Source organism: Nelusetta ayraudi, unplaced genomic scaffold (assembly GCF_046127955.1).
Source record: "Nelusetta ayraudi isolate G7.1 ecotype Tasmania unplaced genomic scaffold, CSIRO-AGI_Nayr_v1 ptg000060l, whole genome shotgun sequence".
Lineage (NCBI taxonomy): Eukaryota > Metazoa > Chordata > Actinopteri > Tetraodontiformes > Monacanthidae > Nelusetta > Nelusetta ayraudi.
In genome coordinates, this window is record NW_027466110.1 from 246488 (window position 1) to 270382 (window position 23895).

At 44.1% G+C, this 23895-nt stretch overlaps 2 protein-coding genes across 6 annotated transcripts in view; one reads left to right on the forward strand and one right to left on the reverse strand.

The window, feature by feature from the left end:
* Window positions 1-22558, forward strand: tmtops2b (teleost multiple tissue opsin 2b). Its single transcript, XM_076040381.1, has 4 exons — window positions 1-747; window positions 7907-8232; window positions 14232-14465; window positions 21867-22558. Exons 1-4 carry the CDS (start codon window positions 384-386, stop codon window positions 22080-22082), a joined length of 1140 nt encoding a protein of 379 aa, XP_075896496.1. The 5' UTR covers window positions 1-383; the 3' UTR covers window positions 22083-22558.
* The window catches only part of st6gal2a (ST6 beta-galactosamide alpha-2,6-sialyltranferase 2a), a 67690-nt gene continuing 58271 nt past the window's right edge, over window positions 14477-23895 (reverse strand). For all 5 annotated transcript variants that reach the window (XM_076040377.1, XM_076040379.1, XM_076040378.1 and 2 more), the window contains one exon: window positions 14477-19118. In XM_076040377.1, coding sequence (XP_075896492.1) covers window positions 18862-19118 — 257 coding nt within the window. In that variant the 3' untranslated portion in view covers window positions 14477-18861. The remainder of the gene's footprint in view (window positions 19119-23895) is intronic.

The following is a 23895-nucleotide window of genomic DNA, read 5'->3' on the forward strand; positions in this document are numbered from 1 at the left end:
AGGTCCCACACGGATTACAACTGTCGGCTACAACTCACCCATCCATGACTCGGCGACGACAATAACTCACTATCGACCCCCACACCCAAGAGAGAATACATGCAGGGGAAGGGAAAGAAGAACGGTGCCAAAAAAAATATCCATGAGTACGTGAGAGGACGTGCGCAGCCCGGAGACGAGGACGCGTGAAGATAACAGGTGGTTCGCGTTAATGGGCACGCTGTGTTTGGGGAGCGTGGCGCGCGCGTGCTAAGGACTCAAGGTTAGAGAAGCATGGGGAGCGCACCCGCAGACAGGCGCGATCTCTAAAACTTTCCGGGTGAGCCAAAGTGACCGCGCTTGCCGACGAGAAGCGGCTCCTCCACGGGCGAGGACCGGCTCCGATGAATGGGATGTTCTCTGGTCAGGCCGGTCTCAACTACAGCCTCAACCTGAGCGATGACCGGCGGCTGCTGGAGGCGCCGCCGGGCCAGGGCGAGCTCTCCCCGGCGGGCTTCGTCGTGCTGTCCGTGGTGCTGGGCTTTATCATGACTTTCGGCTTCCTCAACAACTTCATCGTGCTCCTCCTCTTCTGCAAATTCAAGAAGCTGCGCACGCCGGTCAACATGATGCTCCTCAACATCAGCGTGAGCGACATGCTGGTGTGCCTCTTCGGCACCACGCTCAGCTTCGCGTCCAGTATCCGCGGCAAGTGGCTGCTGGGTCGCGCCGGCTGCAGCTGGTACGGCTTCATCAACTCCTGCTTCGGTGAGTCGTGGTCATATCGCGATCACTGAGTCGCAAAGTCACTTTTTTTTTTTTTTTTTTTTTTTTTTTTTTTTAAAGTTGCTTTCTTAGAAAAAGCGAAGGGGGACGGGGGAGACCCTGGATGAAGCTTTGCCATCAATGCTGCGATCAACCGCTGCTCTCAGAAAACACGGTCAATTCTAAGTTAACTTAATTAAGGTGCCATAAATAAGCAGACCTTTGCGCAGCTACAGGTGGCGGTGGCGGTGGCGGTGCAAACTTGATTTAGACAAACAAAAGCAATCAATAATTACTGCTGGTTGTGCAACACGACATTGGATTTAAAATAGATTGGGAAAGGGGAACTGGTTTACCATCAGTCGATCATAATAACAATAATAATAATAATAATAATAAAAAATAATAGAATAATTTTCTTTGTGAAGACATTGACATGATATGTGCGTGTGTTAGAGAGATTGCACAGAGAGAGAGGGGGGGAGAGAGAGAGAGAGAGAGAGAGAGAGTGAGAGAGAGAGAGAGAGAGAGAGAGAGCGCGCGTGTGTGTGTGTGTGTGTGTGTGTGTGTGGGGGGGGGGGTTGCATTTTAAAACCAAAAGATAAGGACATTCATTAAAATTAAAGACAGTTTGGCTGATTTTTACTGTGAAAGGTTAAAATAAGGTGTGAATTGAGGATGGGTTGTGCTTAGGGTGAGGTCGGGTGCGTGCGTGATCCTTTTTTTTCCACTTGGCCGGAGAAAGGCATCAAGAATGCAAACTATTTCACTGGGACCGGCGCTAATGTATTTGCCTTTTCCGTTCCTGTTAGCTAACACCCAAGACGTCTGCAGCGATACTGCCCAATTTACATGTTATCTCCCCATCTTCTGTAATAAACGCAAATTGGCCATCATCTGTGCCTTAAGGGTTGTAATTTCACGTCGCTCAGATGATAATTCCTCACAGGCGCAGGCGTTGATTTTGATCACGTGAGTTAAATAAAGAATTGGTTTTTAATTGACCCAAAAGAGCATACAAAATACCTTGCTTGTGGCAACCAAAAAAAAAAAAATCGACCATTCTGAACCACAGAACCTATTCAGGGTGGCCGAATGTGCCACTTCTTTGTGAGGTGGTTGAGATGGGTAGTGATGGAGGACTGTTCAGAAAGCTTTGCAAATGAAGTTAATAACTGAGCTGTGGGGATTACGTCACCTGCTGAACTGACCACTCGGGCAAAACGTGCCTGAGTGGTCGAGCCGCTGATCTGTTCCATTCCCTTCACATCGCTGTCCCCACCAGCACTCATCCATTCTTCACTGTCACTGGGCGCTTCACCAAGGCAGATTGTGTGATCTTCCAGCAGCCACAGATAGCGGATATTTTCTCTGTTGTGTAATAATAATAATAATAATAATAATAATAATAATAATAATAATAATAATAATAATAATAATGTCTATAGAGATAACAATCTGCATTATACATTTCTTTTTCACCTCTTGAATGCTGCCTTATCTCATCCTCTCTTTCCCACCTTCCACTTCCATCAACACGCCAGCAGATGGTGCGTTCACAGACTCTCTGTGAGAGAAACATTCTCTCCCCATCCATCTGTATTCTTTGTGTGATGTCTGAGGGTATTGATTCGCTACGCTTTGTTGTGCCTCACGTCAAAAAAAAAAAAAAAAAAAACTCAAAAGAGAGTAAATTTCCATTGTGTGTGTGTGTGTGTGCATGCACATGCGTGCGTGTGTGCATGTTTTTGAAATCCAGCAGGTGTTTCTTTGACTTTGTTCCCCTCCGCAGAAGCCATGGCTTCCTGCGTAGGCCCCACTGTGGTGATGACTTTGTGCCGATGCTGTGGACTTTTCCCAGCGTGATGCTGCACGCTGGTGATAACGACATCTCGTTGCCCGCTGCTGCTGCGAGTCAGTGATCAGCGATTCAGACACCAATACCGCTGAGATGCTGAGCTTCAGGATGCCACGCAGGTGTTTTTGCACTTGCCTCATCTTACTCCAAAGAGCAAATTCAGACGGGCGCGCGTGTGTGTGTGTGTGTGTCTCAAACTAGAAAACACAACGTCGACAAGTGAAATAAAAAGCGTCAGCAATAAAATCTGCTCTGGCTTTAACATTACAGAAATATCCACACTAAACGCATATCGTGTGTTGTTTGAAACAAACTGAGAAGCTCAAAAAATGTCTAATTTGAGGCATCCTCATGTCCTCTTTGCTGATTGCACAGGAATTTTATAAGCAAGTGAATTTCAAAAGTAGGTCAATTAAAGAGACCAAACTAATAATGCCTTGCTCTGTGCGTCCATGCGCTGCACGACCATTATTTCTGACCTGCGGTGGCCCGACGCTCCCCACACAGTTCTTAACGACCAATTTGCAGAACACGTAATCAACAATTATTGTCTTTCACAGAAGTGCCCCCCTGCACTTGAATGAACCGCAAATAGTGCGCGCCGCGTTTACGCGCTCGCAAACATCCGACACAGTCTAGTACATCTCGTCTTCTGACCACCGCAGCCTTGTTAGGAGGACATTACACACATAAGCGCTGATGCGTGGCATCGCCTGCGTAAAGACAGCAGACTTGAACTTCAAACGGCCCTTGGAAAGCCTGACTTGGATCACTTGTCTCCTCTGTAAATCTCAGCGCTACCGTCAAATTCCTGCTGTCTGTAGCAGCCGTGGAAAATCTCTCGCCGTGTACGATATTAAGTGATAATCTCGCCCTCTTGGCTTCTGTAAAGTTTGCAGCTGGGTGCCAAGTCTGTGAAATATGAGCGTTTAGGGCCTTTATGTGTTTGCTTTGGCTGAACACAACAGGACGAAAGACAAAAGCAGGTTTGGCTCGTTGGTTTAAAAAAAAAATCCTTGTGTGACAGAGAGAATACTGATGAGTCCCTTTTTGTCTGAACTTAAGTTTAGTTTTGAATCCTACAGTGAATGTCTGTATTGAAGATATAATTTATGATACGATTCATGATTTAATGTAATTCATTTATTTATTCCAAGGGCACTTCCAAGAGGATGTCTTTTAAGATTCATTTGGTTAATATTTTTTCATCACATAATCACAAATGTTGTTGAAAGCCCTTTGGGGTCCTACAAATTTCAAACTTCAACTTCAGATCTCATCAGTTCCAGCCGCCTTGATGTTCGTTGAACTCTGACTGGTTGGACGAGTACAAACATTGGAAACCTGTGATTCCGAAATCAAGAGTGTCAACGAGGGATGAAGGATGGATGTGACTGGAGCTCAAGTTTCAAAACATTTACAGTGTCCTACAACCTAAACGTTAAATATTTCATGAAACAGTATCTTAATGCATCTCCCACCACTTTGCATCTTTTAATCAAGTTGTACATTATACATGCAAAATTCACTTTTTTCTTTTTTTTTTTTTTTAGAAGCATTAATGTATGTCTCTTGGCTGACAGTGAAATGAGAAAAGTCCGTCTTTTACTTCAGTTGCTTACACCAGTTTTTTACAACTTGTGAAAACGTGCAATACACACACGCACACTGATAGGTTCTCAGGACATTTGGAGAATTTTTGTTTGCTCGGTTACTTTAGAAACAACACAAATAAATAAAATCAGTATAAGATTTACTGTTATTATGTCAAGGAAAGTGGTTCTCTGACACACTGATCAACAACATGGCCAAGAGGTTAGAACAACAACCTCAGATCTGTTTGGAATTCGCCTATTTTGGGCTCTTCTCACAATTTAAGGTAATTGTCAGTGTTTAGATGGACTGACCGAAGATCTGATTAAAAAAAAAATAATAATAATAAAAAAAAAAAAATCAAATCTGCTCCACACACAAGAGGGTGGGTCAAGAGTGAAACACAGAAATAAATTGGACACGTTAGCCTGAAAGTAAATTAAAGTCCCTGAAGTTGCAGTACAGATTTGAGGGCAGAAACAGTTAATATCAGACAGTTTAATCCCCAAACTTTTTCAATCTCAGTTGGTACTTAATCTGGCAACAAGATTGCTTGCCTTTACTGTGTCAGGTAGACAACCAGCCACCCTTTAGCCCACCTTGAAAAAGATGTTCCAAAATGCTATGCTCGGTCAAAGCTTTCTACAAATGGGGGCCGTGTAACTGTAAAGATCCTTACACACCGGGAGCGAATTAACGAGGCGAAATTCCAAAAAAGCTTTTGTGTCGAATTTCGCGGAGGCGAAAAGGCTAGACCTCTGTCCAATCAAAATGATGTTGGCATGTCAATGACATCCAGGAGCTCAAATTATACCCAGTAAAATTTCGCCAGTACTTCGGACAATTTGACGGACTGCTCCGTCAACTGGCTCCACGTTTGCAGAGGGGGAGAACCAATTATAGAGAGCTTTTTAGCCTTATATTAATACTTCACCTCATACATGTCGCTAGGTGCTGTTCCGGCTCAATCGGCTACCGGTAATTTTTTCTCCCCCTCTGCAAACGTGGAGCCAGTTGACGGACATTCCAAAGTACTGGTGAAATTTCACTGGGTAAAATTTGAGCTCCTGGATCTCACCCATCATCACTCAAGAATAATATTGGGTGAAGTCAAAGACTTCTATTATTTTTCTTTTTTTAATTCAACCATCACCAGGACATCATCGCTTGAGGATCAACTCCATTGTTTCTCCTTTGGCACGAGCGCCAAACCTTATCCGCTTGGTGAATTTTTTACGCATATTCGCGTAGAACGAAACTGGTGTATAGTGACATTTCACATTGGAAAACATTCTTACACGCTGGTTATCCATGTGAGGCTTACAATAATCTGTCGCTAAACCATTATAATCATCTGTTGATACCATGCTAACGCCACGTGCGTTTAATTTTGCTGATTGAATGCAGGCCTTTGTCAGTGCATTGCTGCAATATGACCTTAATGGGGTTTAGTAATCCTCTGAGACCCATTTGCTTATTGCACGTTATGCTTTATGAGGTTAGTGTCGACACAAGTGGACGATGACTGATTGGGAACACAACACAACCTCCCATCCCCGCGGAGCATTCCGTGACTTCCTGTTTTGATGCTGAACATAAACACAGTGATGGTTGTAAAGCTAATTGAATAAACACGAGGCAGCCAGCACTGACAGGAGGCCACGGACGTGGGAGGAATGTCAGGCATGATTAAATGTATTTTACAAGTACGTGCTCACCTTGGAACACGCTCGCATCACACGTCTAATTATCTGCATGCCAGATGTTGAATGGAGAAGAAAATCACACCGCTAACACGCGGTGTTGCTCCGCTAGGAGATAGCGTGAAACTTGGAAGCATCAATATTGTGGTTTGGCTAAGTGTAGAAGCTCTGTTTTTATGACTGAGTTTGATTTAGAGCACCTGTTTAAAGTATTATCATTGTCAGAATGATTTAATCAATCAAGCAGATGGAAAGACAGAGAGCCAGATAGACAGACAGGCAGATAGATAGATAGATAGATAGATATTTTATGACGTACAAAATCTAGTGTCCAAACCACTCAAATAACAGATGGTGAAATGGAGTGCCAGTTCAGTCCAGTCATGTCCAATTTGAAGCGTGTCTTTTCACTGCTCCTTCTCTGATAAGCTGTCCCACGGCGGTAGTTGTTGGAAATGGCTTGCTATTAAAACAGCACAGAAAAATAAAGGTCAAAAGTCTTCGACAAGAAAATAGAGATGACCCTGGTCAGATACGAAGGGATGTGTGCTGCATGTGTGAAAAGTGTGAAAAGTGCGCAAAACTATTGCTTGCACAACTTATGAAGATATAAGTTCTCGTATAAGTTGTATTATATGAATATTAATATTTTTCCGCCAAAGGATCTGTGATAAAATGGGGCAGGCTGGTGGGAGAAAACTGTGAGGAATGCTGCTCCGTCCCAGCGTGTGTGTGTGTGTGTGTGTGTGTGTGTGTGTGCATGCGTGCAGACTCTAACTAGATAACGATACGCGCTGAAATCCCTCTAAGCCACTGAAAAGAATGAGATGTGAGCCAACATTCTGAAGTGCTGACCTGCCAGACTGGTACGAAATGTTGCATGGATCATAATCATCTGGGTATAAAATGGCCCATTAGCGTACTGATGGATAACGTAATTGAGGGTTTTTTTTTTGCTCAAATGGTGCGACCATACGCACATCGCGGGCCACGCAGCTGTCTTAAATTCCCCAGCGGAGCCTCGTGTTTTGCCCAAGAGCCGCGAGAAATGTAAAAGGCGTTTAAATATGAATGCGAGGCGGACACAGAGCTGACATGCTGTATGAGTGCACAGCCTGACCTGCGTGTGTTCTCCACTTCCTGCGCACGTTGCCTCTGGTGCGGAGAGACACGAGTGCACGCCTTTATGTGTCCCCCAGACACAACATATTTACCATGTTTGTGCGGGGCTTGGCAGTTGTTCTCTTGGCAGGATGCAAAGCGGAGATGCAGTGGGGGAAAACTTCGGAGAGAGGGTTATCAATTGACATACAAAAATGTGTTTTTGTTCTTGTTCTTGTTCAGATGTTTTGTGGCAGCAGTATTCCAAATCAAATACGGCATGCTCTTAATAAACATGAGGATTTCAACAGGAGAACAAAGGGGGAAAAACATAACATCAATTTCATTCTTGTGGGCATCTGAGCTCTTGTCTTTGTGCTGCATGACCAAAATTTTAACTACGGTTGTCAAACGATTAAGCTCTGAAGTTCCATAGTTAACTGTGATTAATTGCGTTTTTATTTCGCATTTTAAAAATTCTGACAAGATATGCATTTTGTTGGACAAAGTTGGATGAAACAAACGAGGGAGTTGAGAATTATTCTTTCTAGATACAAAAGGTGGGCCGGGCCGCCTATTGAGAACCACAGGTGTAGGTGTTTGCTTAAACCATTCGCTATGTGATTAGCACAGAATAAACAGAGCTAATGTTAGCTGGGTACAGTGTCGAAACATAGCGCAGGGACTTGAGGAGCTGACTACAGGTGAATGAAAGGGACAAATGGCTTGCAATTAAAATGCAATTGAAAATGAGTACATTATGCCTTGTATTTAATCTCATCGCGATGAATGCGTTTATGCTGGCACCCCAAATTTAAGCATGACTTATGAGAAAGATGTGGAGTGTTTTACGCTCCAGAAACTGTCAAGTGGGTCCCTCTCACTTCTCCTTTCTCTTTGTCCTCAGGTATCGTTTCGTTGATCTCCCTGGTGATCCTCTCCTACGACCGCTACAGCACTCTGACTGTATACAACAAGCAGGGGCCGAACTACCGCAGACCCCTGCTGGCCGTCGTCGGTTCCTGGGTGTACTCCTTGTTCTGGACAGTGCCCCCTCTACTGGGCTGGAGCAGCTACGGCATCGAGGGAGCAGGGACGAGCTGCTCTGTGTCCTGGACGGTCCAGACGGCCCAGTCGCATGCCTACATCATCTGCCTGTTCACATTCTGCCTGGGGATACCCATTCTGGTGATGGTGTACTGCTACAGCCGGCTACTGCTGGCAGTCAAACAGGTAAGGAGGCACTGGAGCGTGATTAAAGGTTTCTGACCGATGTTGTAAGCAGATGTAAGCAGATTGCCTGGTGGTGATCCTGGTTTGTGCTGATACTGCCCGCGGCTGCACACGTAGCAGCAGGATGACCTGTCTTCAAGGGCTTTTGTTTGTTCAGCGTGAGAAAACGCAGCCGCAGCATTTCCTCTGGTCTTCACAGAGAATAGGAAGTAGTCTTAAAAAAAGAAAAGAAACATCGTAATCTTACCGTCGTCCACCACCACATTAGAAGTGGACAAGATTCTGCGTTCTTTTGCTACGTCTCTCATGCTCGAGAAAAAAGTCGATATGCTTAAGCTTGAAACACAACACGGTCCATCCATCACAGGCATCTCGCTAGGACAAAGTACAGGAGTGTGACAGATGGCACATTGCGATGGCGCGACATCAATGTAGCGCAGCTATGTTTGTCAAAAGAAATTCTCTGTCAGGGTTTGCCAACAGTCTGTAAATCAAGAAGGCATATGTCACATGCAGTGGAAGAGCTTTCTTCTTGTAGTAACAATGACAGGTTTGCTGCTTTGGCACGATGGTGACTTATTGGTATGTGACTGGTTGTATTTACGGAAGATTTTGGAGGGTTGCTTGACATTCAGTTCTGAATGGTGATCAAACTTTAATGCAGCAAAGAAATGTAACTGGCACCTACCCTGTTGTCCCGATGTAGCAGCAAACTGGAAACTGTAATTCCTGGGGGATTTTTGCTTTCATAAGGCAGGGTACAGACAGGCATGACTCTCTGGGAGGTGGGTTCATAACACAAAACAAATTATATAGACTTTAACATTGAGCTTTGGTGAGGGCTGGTATGTTTGTCAGCTGCAAAATTTACTGAAGAAAAGTCCAACAATAGTTGTGTTACAAAGAACAAATTCTTTTACATTTTTCTGAACAGCATCAAAAGGCTAAAGGCCACTGACTGAGATTGCTTGTCTGTATGAGTAAAGAGCGCATTCTTTTTTTCACTGAAGACTGGAGAGGGGGAAGAAACAGCGCAGAATTTCTGCTAAATTTGAGCTTAGTTTTGAATACATTGTACATTATTCTCCGACTGAGCTGATGGCTTGTCTCCAAAGCTTCTCCTCTGGTCACACGTGACCATGCAAAGTCTTGCGCACAACATGCCATTTGGAAAGATTTTGACGCATTTGCGATTGCTTAGCATTGTAAATACATAAACAAATGTGATGAAAACATGAAAACATGCAAACTGAGCCTGTGATTAATTTGAAAAACAAACTTTTGGCCATCTGCTACTGCTCAATACCAAAGCAAACAGACTGTTCTTCAGCTGTATCACACATTGACTTCAATATTAACCAGTTAACTCCTTCCCATGATACAAAGGATACACAAATACAAGTAGAGATTGTCTGTCCAGGTGAAAACCTTCATGTGGCCATTTGATGTCATTTGAGATGTATTTGATATTAATGGTTCTTGTTAAACTTTAATCTTGTTGCTCATGCAAATCAAATTGCTCTCAAGTTTGCATCCACCCCACAACTTATTGGTTTTTTGATTGATAAAGAGAGCCAGGTTAAGGTTTGCACCAGGGAGACGAGGATGAGAAGAAGAAGAAGAAGAAGAAGAAGAAGAAGAAGAAGAAGAAGAAGAAAAACATGTATACAGTTAAAAATCTCCATACTATTCTGACCCAAGTTCTGCATGTTTTCACGATACTTGCTTTGGCTAAAGCAAGTATACTGCTGGTGAGCTACACAGCAGTGACGTTCTTTCCTCCTCGAGTTCTTAACCACCTCGCTCTTAATTTTCTCCACTTTCATGCACAGGTAATTTGCCTTACACAAGTGAACAAGCTCTCCCACGTATCTCTTGCATGTGAGACTCATCGCTGCTTGAGATCAGACAAATTGCGTCTGTGTTGTGCGCATACTTGACAATACAACCGCCTGGCTACATTGTGGAGTAATGGTACATAAGTGGCAGGTAGAGCAGGAAGGTTAGCTTGTAAAGAGCTGGCATTGAGTCTTTGTATACATGTAATGAAACAGACAGGTTTTGAACTGGTCCCACAGTGGTGACTGAGTGCATAATGTGAACCTGGGCCAGTTGCTTGAAGTTCTTCATATCAGAATTGTATGTTTTGATTTATATGAAGTGGAACCATAATGAACTTCTTGAATCCGACAGGCACCACAGCGTGGTGGAGAGAAGTGTTAAAAATTTCTTCCAGTACCCTACTCACCTCCTGAGAACTGGTACAGAACCAGTGATGGGATGTCATCTGTGCGAGCTGCTTACTGAGTGCTAATCCCTCAAAGCGTCCTCCTGATGTCCACTGTAGACGCACAAAAGGGCTCGGAGTCGAGGAAGTTCCCTTACGCAGTTCCGCCACAGTGAATGCAAAAAAAAAAATCTGAAAATAATCATCAAAATTACAAGAACATTTATTTCCTTAATTCATTTCCTTTCATATGCACTTCCTTATTCAAATGTTGGTCACGAGCTACTTCTCATTTGTCAAATTATCACAAATGTGATCAGGTGTAAAATCAACTTTAGCAAGTCCCAACACCACAAAGAACCATGAAAAAGAGTAATTGAAAACTCTGAATGTAACAAGCAGCCATATGACAGTCCTTGTTGTATTTTTTTTTTTTATTTCGCATTATGCGTAATGATATGCCCAAGGGAATTGCCATACAGGGTTCATCGGGCTATTAAAGGGATTTTCCCTCCCCTCTACAAACGTTTTCTGTGGGCTTGCTACCTGATGTCTACGTGAGGTGACTACAAAGGACTGTTGGAAGGATGTTCCATCTGGTGCAACATGTTGTATTCCTGTTTATAGATAAAAGCTTTTTTTTCCCCCAACAGAAGTAAGAAAAAATGGCTTGGTTGACCAAAGTGGTGACTACAATCCTTTGCTGACCTGGCGCTTTAGATCGATCATGCCCCAGAGCCCTGAGAAGCATTATACGCCCCAGATGACTCAGTTTGCTGCTACAAAGCCCAAAGCCATGAAGATGTGTTCTTTGTTTTCCTTTTCCCCCCCAAATAGTCTTAATCCTATTTTTTGTAAGCCGCTTGTGACCCTGGGCTTCTGTAGCGATGCACATATTAAGATTATTAGATGATGACGGCAGCATACACAAACAGACAAAGGAGATAAAGGAGCTCTGTGGAACCTCAAAGGAGCCCATCTCACCTCTCTCAAATGTTCTGTCACTGGGGATCTGTGGCCAGCATCTACAGCTTTTCCCAACTAAATTGCTTTGTATTGTTCTGTAATGATGTTCTGGTGTCTATAAGGGACCTGGACAAAGTGCCTCTTCCCTATTATTACATCTGTGTCACAATTACTCAGGGGGCCTTTTATCCCACTGGACACAGTTCCAAGTCCTCATCACGATGGCATCTTTTGTCAGCCGACTGCAAAATAAATTGGACTTCGCAACTCCGATTTACCACCAGCAAACGTCAAAAGATCGGACTTAATTATCCCAGAGTTGTGTGTGATTGCTCTCATTCGCTCACTTATAAGCGCTGAGTGGCCAAGGTCGAAATGGTCCCAGGAAGGTGGCTTGAAAATGAAGGCGTAATCCGAACAGCTGCGCACTCAAACCAAATGCAGCATTTCTCACAAAACAAAAACCAAGTGGTTATCATTTTAGATTTAAAAGATAAACACATATGAAAAAAAATCCATGATAACCTTGTCCTTCTCTTACTAAAAGCACCAGGGCAGCTGTTTACCTCTGATTCTGCCCACCGGTCTTCTGTGCATGCCACAAGTAAAAAGCAAAGGCATGTATTCCAAGACTGTGTTCCTTCTCTAATGTATGTTACATGCTACAATTTGAGACATACTGAGACAAACACTCACCTGTCGCAGTTTAAGGATACAAATAACTCAGGTGATGATCAGCAGCTTCCTTTTGTATAATCTACAGCAGTAGTACACTTACTGTAATTATAACAAAGACATATGGAATCGACCAGTGTTTGGAACCTAACAGACAAATGCCCCTCGATGAAATTGGCAGAGAGCACATTGGAATGTGTTTTTCAAAAATCACGCCCTCTGGGTTGTGCTTCTCATTAACCAATGCCAAACGCTGTTGCTGCCACTTTCTACAAGAATGTGGTCCCCTTTGATGTATAGAGAGGGCTGTCAGTGTTACCACAATAGGGCTACGAGGTGAATGGAATGCTCGTCGGGTTCACGTAGACGTAGGTTGAATCTCCATTGGTCACGTTGGAATAACACATGCTCAGGGAAAGTAATGTAGCCTGACATAGGTGGAACACTTTATGACTCACCATGCATATGCCGTCATGCAAAATCACTAGCCCATACACACTAATTAGGTATTGGCTAGTGGTGCTGACAACAACAGTATTCGGTCAATCTTGTCTTTCCAATATATCGATAGAACGTTGTCGACTTGAGTGCACGGTCATTCCTAGATTGGTAATCTGGCCTCTGGGCTTCACGAAATGGTCTTTCGAGAGCTGAGAAGTGTTTGAAGTGAAGCTTCTGTGACTCCACTTTTTGACATTTTCTCATATTTTTAGTGTTTTGCACAATTTATGTCCAGGGGGCATGAAATACAAAATGAAGGATTGTGCACTTTGTGATGTGCTTAAGGTCTCTTAAGCAGAGCTTAACCTGTTGCTGGCACATTATTATTAATTCAAAAAATATATTGTAAAAGACTGGTTTTCACATACTTCAGGCAACTTTTGGAAAAATATTGTGTTGCACAACGGTTGCATGAAAAATAGTCTTTCAGTCAAAAGCACCTGCGGATTCCCTGAGGAATGTTTGATTTTGCCCACATAAGAATTTGTCGGTCTGAGGGGGCTGCAGAAGAATCAGCGGGAACAATTAATCCCTCTTTTTTTGGCAAACAAAGTATTGACAAAAGGCATTAAAGCAAATGCCAGCGGCTCAGCACCTGAGGCTTCCGGCAGTGGAGGGAGGATGCAACAGCAATTCGGAAATGGTGTAAAGTGATTCATGTGCTGGTTGCTAGGCAGCCGGGCGGGTAGCCGATTGATTGTGGAGGTGAACGAATCAGGACAAGTGATGAGCAGCTTTCATCAGCTGTTGATGTTAATAAGCGGCGATGGACAGTCACACTGAAAAATCAATGAGAAAAGAACAAATGATTAGGTGCGGCTTCAGAATCTAATAGATGGCAAAGTTCGCGAGTGCTCGAGCAGGCGGACCGCAGCGGGTTTTCGAGAGGGGGGAGTGGCCAGGGAGGCACCGGTAACTTTTACACAGCCAGGTTCATCGGGTTCTTCCCAACAGGTCAGATGTGCCAGAAGGAGTGAGATCACAACAGAGACGAGTGGATGATTTAAATATATACTCTATTGTTCCAAAGTTTGGGGTCACTGACTAATTTCAACATTGAACTCAATTACAAGCAGTGTTATGAAATGATGACCTCAAATGCTGTGCAATCATCATGAGTGCACAAAAATGTGTTTGGCAAGTATTAGCAAGTATGGGAACATTTTAGTGTTTAATGAAAAAACCTTTCCACTGTCTAATTAAAAGTGACTGAGAGAATTCCAAGTGCGCAAAATTCTGTGTGAATACAACAAAAAGTCGGCTGTTAAAGAGCCTGAAAATATATCTATGTATATATATACATGCTGGATCCAGGGGAAACGACTCAGTCTGGTTCCTTCACATCAACAAAGTTTTTCCCTTCAGTCTGTCGCCTTTTGACCTTACTGCTAGAGGTTTTTGTCATTCTTTCTTACAAATCGTCTATAGCGTTTGTGCTCAAAAATGAATTCTTTGTTCAGCTGCTCGACTTGCTGTCAGAGAGTCGCAGGGCGCATCAGCAGCGAGCCCTTGCGGTGAATTCTTAGGAAGCAGCACGTTCGAGGTTTGAGATGCCGTGAAATACATTTTTTTGACACCCTGCCAGTAGATGACTCGAATTTTAAATGCAAAGTGACATGTGCATCCGCAGGTGGGCAAGATCAGGAAGACGGCAGCCCGGAAGAGAGAGTACCACATACTGTTCATGGTTCTGACCACAGCAGCCTGCTACATGTTGTGCTGGATGCCTTACGGCGTCGTGGCCATGATGGCAACGTTCGGACCCCCCAACATCATCAGCCCCGTGGCCAGCGTGGTGCCGTCGCTGCTGGCCAAGAGCAGCACCGTCATCAACCCACTCATCTACATCCTCATGAACAAACAGGTGAGTCGGCGTCATGGACATGTACAACAGCTTTATTTACACGGTAAAAAAAGACAAAAAAATTACAACAGCCGAAATCATACAAATGTTCCATTTAAATACTTTTTTTTTTTTTTCAAGTGTAGTAACAAGAGAAAAATCGCTGGCAAAATCAAAGTCAGGAAGATCAACCCGGAGGAGGGCTGGCAGAAAGTGAACATCCGTCTTTCATCCCCTGGCCTCTCCGGAAAACACTGCAGAACGCTGCAGGGGGGAAATATATATAAATCCTAAATGTTAAATAATCTTTTAGAGGCAGTGTGGAGCGACAATGCCCACAATACTGAGTAAAAATAAGACATGAAAAACAGGCCCCAGGAGAAAAGAGCGGAGGCCAAGAGAGCAAAATGTAATTAACAGTGTCTGGAAATCTGCTTCATCGCTCCGCTTCACCGCTGGTCAAACATTTTTTTCTGTGAAAATCGTCATACATAGGATCAAGAATTACATCATACATCACGAGCGAGAGACAAGAAGTGCTATTGCTCTGAGCCCTCATCCTATGTTTGACCTTGAGCATTGCTAAAAATGGAATTTGGCACGACATTAAGATGGAAAGATATAAACTGCCAGAAGGCATTGCACTTAATGAAATGCTCCGAGGGAACTAGTAATAGCTGCACTGCAGCTGCGTCAGGGCTCCCCGTCCACAAGCATGCACTAGAAATTTGCAAAACATCACTTTGGAAGTAAAGGAGAGGAAAAAAATAAATAATAATAAAAAAAAAACAACCAAAAAAACAAACCTTTACCACCATTTAGAACATCATGACAATGGTGTCCTACCTGCAGCACAGCACAGCACAGACAGTTTAAGACTCTTAGCCCTGATCCTGATTCGCATGCTGTGCACCGGAGAGTAAGTCGTTAGGAAGGACTGAAAAAACAAAAGGTACAATATGTTCAGAGTCTCTGCACCTTAAGTGTGTTACAATCACTAGTAATAAAACATTAGATCGTCAGTCGTTACCAGAAAAAAAAAGGTAAAACCTACAGCAGGGCTGGAGAAAGCCTGCAAATCCCACTATAGGAGTTATAAGAGTTATCTCTGCACGCACGCAATTCATCCCGCTAACAGATTTTTTTTCTCTTCAGGGCTCATTGCTAAAAACGCGCGACAAACAGTCCACCCAAATGCAGAGCTGGGTACCTAATAGTAACACAGCCATTACGTTGGCCTTTCAAACCGCCAAACAGGGCCAGGCCACATTAACAAATAACGAAAGACGCCGCCACCGCCGCCGCCGCGGGCGCGGATGTTTTTGTACGATTCCTTCCAACTTTGCAGCCAATGTAGAACTGCTTTGGGGCAGCATACGATTTAGAGGGGGGGTGTTTGCATCAATTTGATGAAATAGCTTCAATGTTCTGTGTGATTCGTTCATGTTAGTCACGTCCACATTCAGGGCGCACGACAAAGGATAATGAAGCCGGTTGAGCCTAAAGCCACAGCATCTCAGCGGACGGCGGATGGAGGCCCCGGTTTTAAAGCCTTTAGGTCACCATGGTTGCGTCCTGCACGCATGGCCAGCTTGGAAAGTGTCCCGGTTGAAATAAAAGTGGCTCAGGCTTTACTAATTCTCTTAAGCAATGATAAAATCCGAGATCCTTAGAACAAGAGGTATTAGGTCCCTTGAAGCCGTAAACCACTTTGATTAGGTTCTTTTTTTTTCTGTTACAAGTTGCATCAATTCATTTTATAATGGTAATATAATAATCGTATAGTATGATATAATCATAATAATATAATATGAAAAAATAAAAATTCCCATCTAGTTCTGACTCCACTGCGGTGTAACGTTAAATCTACTGCATTGATTCTGACACACAAGGGCTAATTAAAAGGGTATTTATGACATCGTGCCCCCGACTTTGTACTCGGTCAGCAATTCTGCCAGGCATTCTTATCAGCATCAGCCAGCGTTGCTAATTTGCAGGCAGATAATGTTGCCTTTTGCTGGATCATTTTGATCACTTCCGGATCTTCAAACAACCTGCAACTCTGGTTGTAAGTCAGGCGCTGCACCATTGTTCCCTTGCGTGCAGAGCTCAAGGTGAGCAGTGCAGCCTTTGCAAAGAGAAAGTTGACTGCCACCATTGTAACGCAGCCATCACGGTTCTTCCCTATATACACTCTCACATCATAGCTAACCAAGTTCTAGATTCTTTTTTTTTGTGAAATGACCACTTTTAACTGTGCGGCATTGCTGAACTGCTTAAACTCGTCACCGTGCGCACACGTTGGCTGTTGGGGATTCGTGTAATTTCTGCAAACAAATGCAGAACAGCGCAGAATTGATGGCGTCACCTGCTACTTCGCTTCTCTTCACTGGTGCAGAGAAAATGCCACCTTCTAAAATAACTAGGAATGCTTACAGGCATTGCTCACCGTAAACGCTGACTTTTTACATCTGTGACTGCTTTCACACGAGCGGGAAATTTCAGGAAAACGGGTTTAAGAGTGGTGCAATAAAAATGTTTCTTAACAGAGCAGGTTCAGGAAAAAACAAAAAACAAAAACAATTTCAGTCTCAGCACGACACAGTTCTGTGAAGAACGATGACACCCAAAACCCCACTTGAATCATCTACATTTTCAAAAGAGAGGCCGACACACAGCATCAACATTTCTGCAACAAGATGTCACATCGTACTATGAACAACAACCAACTGCATGAGAACAATTTCTAGGAATATCACATTGAAGATTTTAAAAAGGAAAAAAAAATCTCTGTAGGAGATTTTCAAGAGATTTTCCATATATGGCACTGCTTGCTGATGCGGCGCCGACAGACTGCAAACATTGGAAAACAAAAAGAAGAGAATCCACTTGCAGACAAAGCAGATCTGCCAATACCAGTGGTTCAAATTCCCCTTTATGCAACGTTCTCAGCGGCGGGCGGCCCAGAGGTACGTTCCAATATCAGGAGGATTCAGAAAGTATGAGGCTCTAATAGACAGAGGAAATGAACTCCCAAGTTGTTCCGTGAGAGGAGCCGAAGAAGAAACCCCTTCACATAATGAATTCGGCTGAGACTGCAGCCTCGCGATAACCAGCGGTGGTAAAATTACATTCAGTTAAGGAGAGGACCGTCCGAGAAACAAGGAGCTGGTTGTTAGTGCAGGGCAAAGGAAACGCAGAGTCTGGAGCGTCAGCTGCTCTGCACGCTCTGGTGAGCGGCACTCTGACACTGCAGTCCGGCCACAGTGAGTACTGCGAGTGTGCGGACAGTGACAAGGCCACCTGAGGAAAGTGTTCAGCTGACCACTAGGCACAGGGCTGCTGCTGCTTCGGAGCAATTTCTAAAATCCATTTAGGCCCCCCCGTTTACTTTAGTTTCAATTGATGATAAAATAATCATAATAATAATATTAATAATGGTAATACTTAACCCCCCCCCAACAAAAGAAACTAATCAAAAGAAAAAAAAATAGCAGGACCACTGGCACATTTCATCCAATTGGCCATGAAGCAATCATTAGGCTGATCCCCACCGACTGAGGAAGCAGCTATAACGGTGTGAAGGAGGACTAGGAGACGGGTGCCAGTGAGCCGGCATGCACAGGTTGAGGAATAAAAAGAAGAGAAGAGAAAAAAAAAAAAAACATCAGGCACATGAAAATAACATGTGACGCTTCCCAAGACACCAGAGGAATGTGAAACAGCAAGATGGCGGTGCCTGCGTGTTACGTAAAAAGAACACACAACAGTGTAAATTTGTGTCTCTATTGCATGTCTGACATTCAGTTGGATGTCCTCTTGCTTAATCACAATGCTTTGGGCTCTTATTTATTTTAGAAAAGAAAGAAAGAACAAACAGAAGATAGAAAAAAAAAAAAAATCACGCCCACTGCCATCAACAGTGGCCTGTCCCTTCAAGTGGAAAACCAGCCATACTATTGGAAAACTGCTCACACCATTTAAACACATCCGATTATTGAAAATTCACTTGTCTATCTAAAAAAAACCAAACTGATCTGTTGCTACCCTAGTCAGCTCTGACGCTAACGTGGCTCAGCTAAAGCAGAAGAGAAAAAGTCTGTTGTTGTTTTTTTTCCTTTTTTTTTCCATCTTGGAAAGCCTTGCGGCCGGGGTCCTCGGCTTTAATAAAACCATCGTAATGAAGACAAATCCCCACAGAGAAGCCCAAACGTTGATCCCTTTCCTGGAGGGCTATGGCTCATGTTCTTCACTGGTCTAATTGGAAACTCCTTAACTCCGGCCGTCTCGTCTCCAGTGGCTTTATTGCACCTCTACCTAAAACCCAGCCAGAAAAGGCCAGACCCCTTGTGTGTGTGTGCATGTGTGTGTGTGTGTGTGTTTTTGTGTGCGTGCTCAGAGAGGGGTTTAGTTCAGTTCAGGTTTCTCTGACGTCACAGTCGACCGTGCTTAAGCCCGGGAGAGTGACCCGACCCCTCCTGCGGAGGTCGCTCTCGGTCCCGGTGTTAAGCCGCTGGATTAGGCTCTTCTCGTACAGGAGCGGGTGGTAGGCGCCCAGCGTGCAGGCGGCGTCATAGTAGCGCTCGTGGTAGTGGCACAGGTCCGTCTGCCTCATGGAGGGGATGTACTCGTACACGTGCACATGCTCGCACAGCGCCATCATCAGGAGGATCCCTGCAACGAGAGGGAGGGAACGGAAGAAAGTGGTTAACCTGTGGGTTCTGGGTAGGGCCTAGAAGGTATTTGGGGAGAAACTCTGGCCTCACACGTTTTGGAGTTTTTTAATGGAATGCATCCAAACCCGACATTTGCTTTTATCAAACCAGAATTCTTACTGGATGCAGCAACGGAGCAAATAAAGCAGCAAAAAGTCAAAGAAAGGCGAAAATAATCATTCTGTTCACTAGAGAAAGGATAAGATCATATTTCTGACAGTGATGTATGTCTTTAAGCGAATAGCTGACAGAAGAAAAAAAAAATCCATCCTCCGTCCAACCTCCTCAGTGTTCACAATCATGAAAACACTGATACACTTCTGGCTGGAGAGAATATATTGACTGAAAACAGACAGTTTGCCTGTTGGACTCAAATGAAACAGGCCAATCGCCCTAACTCTTGGATGACATCACACATGCAGTATGGAGATATGTTGGGGTGTTTTTTTCTTTTCAAGTTTGAATACTTTTTTTTAATTGTAGGAGAACAGAGTCAAATTCTTTCTGTCAGTAAAACTCCAGAACCAGAACCTGAGCCTTCTTTCGCAATTGACTCAAAAACTGGGTCAAAATGACATTTTGTGTTTACAGTGCCTTTAATCGAAATGAATGCAGAGCAGGCCGCCTGGTGTTTACATAGGGGATTTACGAATGCTGACTTGATGTCCAGTCTGTTGGATTTAGTGAGATTACCCACTGCATGATAATGGACGCTAGAAATGTGGATGCACAAATGTGTCCTGTAAACAGTGTCTGGCTTTCCACTATTCTGAGCTACGAGTGGGAGCAATCAGTCCCTGATGGAGGTTTGTTTTGTTTTTTGTCATTTTTAAGATAGAAAATGGCTCACATAGTTAATTACAGGGTGCCTTTTAATTCGAGCTCATTTAAAAGCAGTGGCAAAATAATTATTAATTGTGCCTCCTGCAAAATAAAAAGATCTCACTGAAATTACTGCGCGATAGCGTTGAGTCTTTGCACAGTAGGAATTAAAAAGAAGACGAGGCTATAACATTTAAAAAGAGCCATCTTGCTAAAAAAGCTAAAACATTCTTTGTCAGTGTTTACTGTTTTCTTGTCGCTGCTTGCTTTTCAAATGCGGCTGAGGTGATCTGGTCGATGGGACTAATCCTCGGTGTGCATATACACCTGCGGTGAATCAAAGCTGCGTCAACAGTGAGTCAACAGCAAGTGGCCTATCAGCGTGATGGCTGGGCACGTTAGATTGCAAAGGCTTTGGTGAGCAACTGTATGAATATGGTGCAGGTGGTGCACACCACCTGCCCACAAGGCAGAGAAAGCAGTGAATAAACACAGCATGTAACCGTGTAACAAAGCCTATCCAAATAAATTGTCTGTTTTTTTTTCTCTCTGAGCCAATTGCAAGTCTCATCTTCTCAATGTTCACAGTACCAGTGTTTGACTTTTACCCTCGAAGACTGCATAGTAAGTCTGGCAGAGACTCGCGCACAGTTAGCAGAGGTGGTGTTAGGGTGGAGATTTGAAATAAATCAGCTGTAAGCTGTGATCAGGCTCACATACTTCAACCTGTAGACTCAAGTGCAGCACACTTTAAAACAGTACACTTGTGTAGCAGATGCGGCTATTTTGCGTTCACCACGAGTGACAACATGACTTTGCGTCTTCGCCCTCCACAACTTTTTTTTCTCTTCAACATTGAGGTCAAAACAGATAACATTTTATCAAAGAGAAACCAAACACGCACCACATAGATAAGCACCTAGAAACATTTCCACCCTGTGGTCAGGAGTACATTATCTAGTGGATGGCAATACTCAGCTAGCATGTCGTTAGCTAGTGGATGGTATTGCTCAGCTAGCATGCCATTAGCTACATAGCTACATTAGCCTGTAGCTATGTAGATTATGGTTTTGAACACAAAATCTATGGAGACGACGTGAGGTTGCATTGAAAATAAATTTACGTTCAAGCTAACTCAGAAATATCCGTTCTTAGTCGGCGCAGCAAGTGCTGCATGGGCTCCTTATGTAAAGAACAAAACAAAAAACAGTCACCATGAACAGGTGCTGCAGTTTCCCTGGGTAGATTTATGTTGCAAATGTGTTATCGTGTCTTCTGTGAAGTTCAGGTGAACGCACGGGGGGGAAAAAACAGGAGCAAAACCTGCCTTCAGATAAGAGATAAAAATAGAACAAAATACATAATGCATTAAGCGCTGTCCCTGGCTCAGCAGGCAGTGCGATAACGGCGAGAGGAACATGCGTGTGTTCAGGTTATCTTCGGCCATTTCGAAAATTGCGGCCCATTTGTGTGATCTTGTGTTGCAGCGTTACTTATAGCTGCCCTCCTGCGCTCCATCGTGGCGATAACAGGGCCGGCAAATAACCCAAATAAAATCCTCCCTGCGGAGTTCGGTGGTAAATAAGTTAGCAAGGAACAGGGAAAAGCAAATAAATAGATTAAAAAAAATACAGAGAAAAAACAGGCTGGCGCGTGCGGCGGGCAACTTGCCGCAAGTTTGGGAGACAAACCTTTCTGACAGCTGTCAATTAGAACAAACGTCTAATTCCATCATCCGCGTAATGGCAAAGGCCTGCGCTGTGTCGGGCAAATTAATCCGATCGCAGACGCACGAATTACGAGGCAAACAATGTTGTTTCGGTGCGTAATGTAACTTTTTCTGAGTCGGCCGATTAACCGGGCGCACGACGCCCTCTCTCCGCAGTTCTACAAGTGTTTCCTGATCCTGTTCCATTGCGACCATTGGTCAGCGGACAACGGCAACACCTCCATGCCCTCCAAGACCACCGTCATCCACCTGAACCGCCGGGTGGACAACACCAGGGTGGCCTGCACCGCCCAGATGTCCACCGACACCCTCAACCACTGCTGCAGCACGCCGGCCTCCAAGCACACCAGCCCGCCCAGGGGCTCCGACTGAGGGGGTCCGCAGAGGGCCCAGGGAGACGGGGGAGCAAACTGAGTGACTGACTGGACAAATTAAAGAGCGAGGGTGCCCCCAACCCCGACCTCGGCGCCACCGCTGACCTTACAAATGTGAATGACGGACTGCATGTGGCTCGATCCGATTAGAAAGTGCTTGTTCTATTTCACTGTATTGTTTTTTGTTTTTGTTTTGTTTTTTCCTGTGAACTTGTGCTTGTGCAGGCTGGAGTTTGCAATGCTGACGCTGAGGCGCCTAAATGTCCAGACATGCTACATGTATAATTTTATGAAGACGGCATCTCGTCAGGCCTGGTTTTCCTTCAAGTCCGACTCTTCTTGTTGGATTTTTTTTGTTTGTTTTTTTTCTTTTTGGAGCTGAGTGTGGCTGCTCAGTGATCGAGGTTAAGAATCCAAAATGTTGCCAGTGCACTGTAGCAAATCACACACTTGTCTGTGACATGATATTGTGATATTAGGAGCACAAAAACTGAAAAAAAAAAAAAAAAAAACATAACCAGGTGGAACATCCTTGGAGGGGGGGGGCAGTTCACAGAGTCCACGGTTCGGCTCATATCACACTTTTGTGGTAGGTGTTAGATGTTACTTTCAAGGCCACAGAAATACCACATGCCAGTGAGGATATGTAGCCCAATAATTCAGCATAAAAAAAGCATGTCCTGTAGTTATGCCGAAACGACGAGTCTGACATTTCTCGTCACAATATGCTTTTCATTGAATTCACTGTCACTGTGGAATATTTTGTGCTGACAACAGCGACAACATCGGCAAGTCCCCCCCCGTCCTCAGTGTTTACTGTTGCCATGGCTGACAAGTCCACACTTCCGCTTCATTCACACTATGTCGACATGGATTCTTCAGCCATTCCGGTGAATGGTTTCTGAAACATCAGAAGGAACCAGACAGAGAGGACCTCAAGAGTGCATTTGAGCGGAGCACACACACTCCGTCCGAACCGAACAGTTTGGACATTTTCTTTCCCCATGAACCGTTCCATCCCCCAATGTGTGGGCCTCTGCTTTGTGTCATATGGTCTCTTTTGCGTACGTCAGCATGTCTACGAGATGATTTTTACTAATATTTATTGTTTGAACGACTCAAATGTACGTGTTGAAGTTAGTCAATCATAGAGTTGTGCCGCCGCCACCGCCGCTGCTTCAGTGAGTATCTAAATTGATGTGAATTAATGTGTTCATGTCTTTTCTCGCTTAGTCCATCCTTCGAGTGCGTGAACGGATCCAAAGCTCTCACGCAAGACTCTGTCCTGAACGCTGTCTGAACCTTTCTACAGTTTATTTTAAAGTCAGGATGGTATGCTTCCCATTTTAAGTTGGTTTTACTTGTGTGTCCGTGTCCACCGCCTTCCCCCTTTTGATAGCCATCATTTCTGCTACCGCATGACGTTGTGACTGAATATTTTTTTGTGTGTGCGCGGGTGTATAAAATTGTGCATTAAATTCCGAACCGATGTCCTACAGAGATGATGACTCGTATTTGCTTTTCAGACATTAGTGACTGTTTACACACAAGCTCTCACTGCCACTTTCTGCAGCCAGCGCAGAAAGTGAGCACCATGAGAGGTTCTTTTTTTTTTTTTCTTCCTTCTTCTTTCCTTTCCTTCCTTCCTTTTTCAAAGCACTGAAACCTGGGAAACGGTAATGAAGGGCTGCTCGGACAGGTATGGAGCGCGGTGGTTGGAGACATGAGGAAAAATTCACTGAGCTTTGTGCAGAGGTCTATGAGACGCATTCGCCGCGGTTCTGGACCTCCTGGAATTCCTTCACGATGAC